We start from the raw sequence: 6,111 nt of genomic DNA, 5'->3' as shown, positions 1-6,111 counted from the left end.
GCGGTTCATCGCTCAAGGACTAATGATCCTGGCCCGAAATTATCTGGAAGTCTATCCTTACGAGAAGTGGAGTGATAAGGTAATATCCTTGAATAATGTAGATGGAAGAGGCTAAAGTACCTGGAGTTTAAAATCATGCCTCAGACCCCTCTAGAGAACGTTCTTTGATGATTTCTGGCCCACTGGCTGTTTTACTCAGAACCATCTCTGCCGGAAACCTGTGTGGCTTCATTGTGCCAGCTTTGGATAGATTCTTCCCCTTCTGACACCCCAGCAGAGACACTGTACAGGGCCACAGAGTTGACTTTACTCACCAGGAGAAGCTGCAATTGCTGTTCCGTGGTCTCTTGGCAGCTTAGTACTGGCTAATCCTGATGACGCTGAGACTGGGTCTCCTCCAGAGCAGAGTGCTCCTGCTCTCTTTCTGCACCAGCCTGCTGTTGGTTTGACATTTTGTCTTTGGTGAGTGGACCAGAAAGCAGTTTCAAAGAGATTCTCCTTCCTTTCAGGTTATCCCACTGTACGAGAAAGGGTCTCGCTTTCAGCCCACTACCGTGGAGATGGTGGATGGGGAAACCAGCCCTCCTCTGCTCCTCACAGAAGCAGATCTCATCGCTCTGATGGAAAAACATGGCATTGGTCAGTACTGGCAGCGTGGTCTTTTGCTTTTGGGAGTGCTTGGCTCATAAGCTCCTTCTCAACTTCTCTAACACCAGTTCTGTCCCCCCATGCAGAGCAGGGAATTCTCCAAATGTCAGTTCAGATAACAAATCACTGAAAGCTACAGAACAAAGGGATAGGAGAGACCTGTGGGCAACGTGCAAAGATCCTAAGGGGCCTGCAGAGTGCCTCCAGTACCCAGGGAGACCTGCAGTTTAGGGTCCAGGGTGCGTGTGCCAGCACCTCATTGGCCTCAGTGCCAGTGGGACACGAGGGTGGCGCTGCTCTAGGTTGTCTCCTTGTCCCTGTAGCACCTTGCACTCTGCAGCAGGAGTGGGGCAAATGGCTTTTTGGCACCTAATTCGGGGTACCAACCAACCTCTCCGCTTGCAGGGACTGACGCCACTCACGCCGAGCACATCGAGACGATTAAGACACGGATGTACGTGGGCCTTACAGCGGACCAGCGGTTCCTCCCAGGCCACCTGGGCATGGGGCTGGTTGAAGGTAAGGACAGCGCCTGTTAGGAACGTGGCAGGTTCCTTGCTTGTCTCCTTCCTTTCACTTACCTTGGATGTGTTTGTCAGGCTACGATTCCATGGGTTATGAGATGTCCAAGCCTGACCTTCGAGCCGAGCTGGAGGCTGATCTGAAACAGATCTGTGAGGGGAAGAAAGACAAATCTGTAGTGTTACAGCAGCAGGTCCAAAAGTACAAGCAAGTCTTCATTGAAGCCGTGGCCAGAGCCAACAAGTAAGTCCTATCTTCACTCTCTTCTCTTTGCTTTGGTGTTCTGCGAGGCACTGGCTTCTCATCTAGGGCTCAGCCTGGAGCAGGATCCTGTCACAGCATTTCCCTGGAGCTCTGCCCAGTTCATGTAGGCATTTGCATGGGAAGGGATGACTCGTGGCCTGGCACACTGTTAGGAGTTGGTGGCAACTAACTGCTCATCTTGGTTTAAACCCTGGAGATTAAAATCAGAGCTGGCTGAAGGAGGTAGGAACGTGCACTGACCTCTTTCCTGTTGTGCCCACGCCTAGCCTCATCCTGAGACGCGGAGCTGAGTTGAGATTCTCGTGGAGAAGCTAGAAGGCCAGTGTGGAGAGCAGCAGGCCCGCAGCGCCCGATCGCTTTTTTGCAGGGGAGACACACAGGGGGATGCTCTGCTTGTTTCTTTCTAGGCTGGACCAGGCCCTGGCTCAGTATTTTGGAGAAGCCACAGAAATTGCAGAGCAAGAGGAGGTCTACCCAGCGATGCCCGTTTCTGTTCGGAAGTGCCCCCAGTGCAACAACGACATGGTGCTGAAGAGCAGGAAGAACGGCGGGTTGGTGATCTTCCCTCCTGTAGAAAGTAGCCTCCTGCGTCGGTTTGTGCTTTTCTAGGTGTTGTTTGCTTACCTCCCCCTCTGCAGCCAGCATGAAAACAGGCTGCAGCTAGCTAAACTCCACCAGTTCTGTGAGCTGTGCAGACTCAGCCTAACCTCTCTTTTAAATACATCTTTGCCCTTAAAAATCGCTGTTCTGGCAATTAGTGACAGCTAAGAAGACAGGAGAACAGACCAACCATTGTCTTGACGTTGCCTCTTCCTCATTCGGTGCCTTTGTCCCACGGCAGGTTCTATCTCAGCTGCACGGGTTACCCAGCTTGTAAAACTGCCGTCTGGTTTCCCGATTTCGTGCTGGACGTGACCAGGGATGACAGCATCTGTGCTGTGTGTAAACCGCATCCAGTTCACAGGTAGGTCACACCAGTTACCCTCTGGGGAAACGCAGTCCCTTGGATGTTACGAGTTACCCATCGGGGCCAGAGGCTTCCGTGAGCCAGGCTGCGCAATTATTTTCCATTCCAGTCTTGGAAAGTTGAAGCAGCACTCCCATGGTTTGCGATAGAAAGAAGAGGGGTTGCAGAAACTACTGCAAGTGCAGCAGAAATTAAAAAAAATTAAAAAAGAATAATCAAATCTAGGTCTGTTGTGGAGGAGTTATATGAACTGGGAAGATTTCATTCTTCCTTTCTTTTTAGATTGAAGTTTAAATTCAAGAGAGGCAGCGTTCCGCCCGTGATGCCCCTGGAGTTTGTTGGTTGCATCGGAGGCTGTGATGAGATGCTGAAAGAGCTCTTGGACCTCAAGTATTTAAACAGGGCGTCCCAACCTACGTCGTCAGGCAGCCAGCAAGGGAATCAGTTGCGGGTCAACAACTCCTTTAACAGACCTAGCGCTGAAAACAGGCGCGTGCGGGGCTCCACAAACCCGGCCCTGGGACATCTCTCTCTGAGCTCAACAAGGCCTGCTCCTTCAGCTGCTCCGGACGACAGGAACAACGCGGTGGTGTGCAACTGCGGCAACGAAGCCCTGCTGCTAACCGTGCGCAAAGAAGGGCCCAACCAAGGCAGGCAGTTTTATAAATGCGGCGCCAGTACCTGCAACTTTTTCCTCTGGGCTGATGAGCAGCCAGAGGACAGACGTGCTGCAGCTCCACAGGGCTCTGCCCCGCTCCAGCCCTTTGCAGGAAGGGGCCCGGCAGGATTTCAGCACCTAGGAGGAGGAGGGAGAGGCCCGGAGGTCTTCGGAAGCAACGGCTCTGATTCAGGAGGCGGCACAGTCTGCAACTGCAACCAGCCAGCCGTCACCCGCACCGTCCAAAAGGACGGGCCCAACAAAGGGCGGCAGTTCCACACCTGCTCGAAACCCCGCGAGCAGCAGTGCGGCTGCTTCCAGTGGGCGGATGAAAACGTGGCACCAGGTGAGGTGGGGCTCGGTGCGAGATGCGGGGAGTCGGAGGCTCTTCTCGAAGCTAAACTGAACGTGCTCCTCACACGTGCGTGATGCTACCGCAGTGTGACAGCTCGTGTAGCAACTCGTACGTTTAACAGACTTCAGGTTTGTCTTTACCGCCTCGCAGGAGCGTTATAACACTTAAAATATTGATTCTAACAGCTTGAGTCTGGCTTACCTTTCCAAGTGCTGGCAGGTTATGTCCTCGTAGCACGCATCTGCTGAGCTCTGAGGAGGATTCTTTGCTTCTACATGCAGTAAGCCCGAGCCTCTGCCTGTCCGTGACTTGTTGGGTGGAGCCCAGCCCTCTTCCCAACAGCCTGTTGGGGAATTTGTCCTCCCAAATCATGGTGCTCAGCTTCTGAGAGCTGTTACAGACCTGGTACAGAGCAGTGACATTGTTGCGGGGGGATCTTAAACCCCATTCTGTCACACCAGGGAAACCGTGCTGCTCCCTCTGCCCTAGTTTAGGAAGGCAGTGAAAGGCCAAGTCTCTCTGAAGCTTTGATCAGAGAAACTGGAGTGAGGCTGCTGTGGAAGGATGCTGAAAACAAGTACCCGTAAAGAAAAGGAACAACAAAATAAGGATGTGAAAGAAAGAGCACTGGTGCAGAGGGACAATAAGCAAAGGACAGAGGTGGAGGATGTGTTCTGAGAGAGAGCTTCAGCACTGGCCTCCTCCTCCTCCTTAGACATTTGGGCATAAAGGCATAGAATCAAGTTTCCAAAACTGCTTAAAAAGCAAGTTTTCCTCTGGCATGCTTTGTTGTTTCTGCATCAGCTGTAGGCCAGAGCATGCAACTGGGCAGATCCTGTTCTGTTCCTGCATTTCTTGAATGCTGCAAGACAACCGGGTGACATTTAGACAAATCTGAAGCAAGTGTAGTTTCAGGAATAACCTGAGTGTCCGGGGTATTAAAATCCTTGATCTGCCATTTCAAACTTAACTTCTGTTTCTCACCTACTTATGTTTTCCAAAGGTACTTAAATGCAGTTTGTTTCTCTCCAGGTCCTTCTGGAGATGTCTCTTCGAACCAATTTGGCGGCAGAGGGTTGGGCAGTAAAGCCAAGCGACCAAGCAGTCTCTCCTCGGGAGCCGCTGCCAAGAAACCACGGACCTGTAGCATTTGCCACCAGCCTGGCCACACTAGGAAAACCTGTCCTCAAAACCACTGAGCCTGGACAGACAGACATCGCTTGAGAGCCTGAAAGGCCCAGGGTTACGAGCAGCTAGAGGAACCACCACCTCTGAAAGGAACTGGAGCCTAGAAACAAGTCCGTCGAGCGCTTTCTGGAAGGGCTGGTTGGAGCCTGCTCCTGCCAGGGGACACCATCCTCACGCACTTGTTACGTGCTGGGGCAGTGTCTTTGAAAGGCGGCTCCGCTCCTGGCCTCAGCCTTTTCTCTTTTCAGCTGCCCTTCTGCTGAGCAGATTGGGAGAGTCTCAGCATTTCAAGGAAATGTTTTGGAGACAGAATCTGCGGAGAAAACAGTGCTGGACCTCATCTGCCCCCAGCTCCCACCATGGCAGCCGCCGTACACAGCCTTTCGACGCGAGGAAGCTCTGGATCGTAACTGCTAGGGTAGACACAGGGGTTGCTTAGCTCTTCTCAGTCCCTGGCTTTCCACAGTGTGGAATTTTAAGTTCCTGTCTAAGTTACCTGAGCCACATTCCCTTTTTCTGTAACAGTGCCATGCTCCTTACCTTGGTCGTCCCTGCCAGGGAAGAACTCGGTGCAGAGAAGCTGGAGCTGGCCCTGAAAGGGAAGCTGAGCTGCAGTGCTCAGGAGAAGCGTTCATTTTAGACAGTTCCTGAATTTGAAACCTCAGACCTTGAGACACGCCTCTGTGATACTGCTAGCTAATGAGAGTTATTTTTGTCAAACTAAATTTCCTATTAAAAGATCATTTAATTTAAAAATTTGATACAGTGACAATTCTGCCTCATTATTTCTTCCTGCTTAACGCTGTAAAAGCATCCACCCAAATCTTGCTCTTTCCACTCACTCATCGGAACAATACAAAAGCTTTCTTCGCAGGAACTCCCCGCGTTTAGTTCAAAGTGACCTGCAGAGGGGTAGGGAAAAGTGGTTTCATCTCACCAGCTGCATCTGCTGTCGTTCTGCTGCCCAGGGACGGACGGACAGGCAGCTGGCTGGACTGAACAGAGGTGCTGTTCTTCTGCACTTCGCTTGAACTCCCAGGGAAGCCAGGCTACCGCCCTCCCTCTCTGTTGGAACTTCCTCTGCACATCAAAGAACATAGATCCACAAGATTCCAATTGCCTCTTCTGCCAGAGGACAGCATTTGGAGGGGTTTTTTTCCCCTCACGGCCTCCGATGCTGCTCAGGACCCCACTCCCCGGCACAGATCGGTTCCCTGGGGTCAGTGGTGCTACGGAGGTGACACACAGCACACGGAGCAGCCAGGGTGGGCTGGAAATTGAGGTACTTTCTGCAGAGGGTTGCTAGAAACAGAGGGGACCATAGCAGGTTTGCTTTGAGATCTGCACGAGAGAGAGCCTTGAACTCCACAGCAGCCGTCGCTCTCAGACCCAAACCTACGGTGTAAGGTCAGGAGAATTCAAGTTGTGCTTCCCCGTTCCCCTCACTCCCACCATTAACAGCTGCAGCCTAAAAATACAGCCGTGCTGGCCGAAATAACAGGATTACGC

The 6,111-nt window shown here is 52.0% G+C and overlaps 2 protein-coding genes across 2 annotated transcripts in view; one reads left to right on the top strand and one right to left on the bottom strand.

The window, feature by feature from the left end:
• Positions 1–4,613, top strand: part of TOP3A (topoisomerase (DNA) III alpha) — a gene marked incomplete at its 5' end in the record, with an annotated part of 10,159 nt that extends 5,546 nt beyond the window's left edge. Inside the window, 8 exons of the mRNA XM_009871251.1 lie at positions 1–79; positions 510–639; positions 1,054–1,167; positions 1,248–1,413; positions 1,842–1,985; positions 2,276–2,398; positions 2,684–3,405; positions 4,447–4,613. The exon at positions 1–79 is cut by the window's left edge and continues 128 nt beyond it. Coding sequence (XP_009869553.1) covers positions 1–79; positions 510–639; positions 1,054–1,167; positions 1,248–1,413; positions 1,842–1,985; positions 2,276–2,398; positions 2,684–3,405; positions 4,447–4,613 — 1,645 coding nt within the window. The remainder of the gene's footprint in view (positions 80–509; positions 640–1,053; positions 1,168–1,247; positions 1,414–1,841; positions 1,986–2,275; positions 2,399–2,683; positions 3,406–4,446) is intronic.
• Positions 4,614–5,489: 876 nt separating this feature from the next.
• MIEF2 (mitochondrial elongation factor 2) overlaps positions 5,490–6,111 on the bottom strand; it is a gene marked incomplete at its 5' end in the record, with an annotated part of 4,359 nt that continues 3,737 nt past the window's right edge. The window contains one exon of the mRNA XM_009871252.1: positions 5,490–5,504. Within this exon, the coding sequence (XP_009869554.1) occupies positions 5,490–5,504 (15 nt within the window). The remainder of the gene's footprint in view (positions 5,505–6,111) is intronic.

The sequence above is a fragment of the Apaloderma vittatum genome, unplaced genomic scaffold, assembly GCF_000703405.1.
Source record: "Apaloderma vittatum isolate BGI_N311 unplaced genomic scaffold, ASM70340v1 scaffold6656, whole genome shotgun sequence".
NCBI lineage: Eukaryota > Metazoa > Chordata > Aves > Trogoniformes > Trogonidae > Apaloderma > Apaloderma vittatum.
The sequence above is the reverse complement of the archived record's forward strand: the minus strand, read 5'-3'. Positions and strand labels throughout refer to the sequence as shown.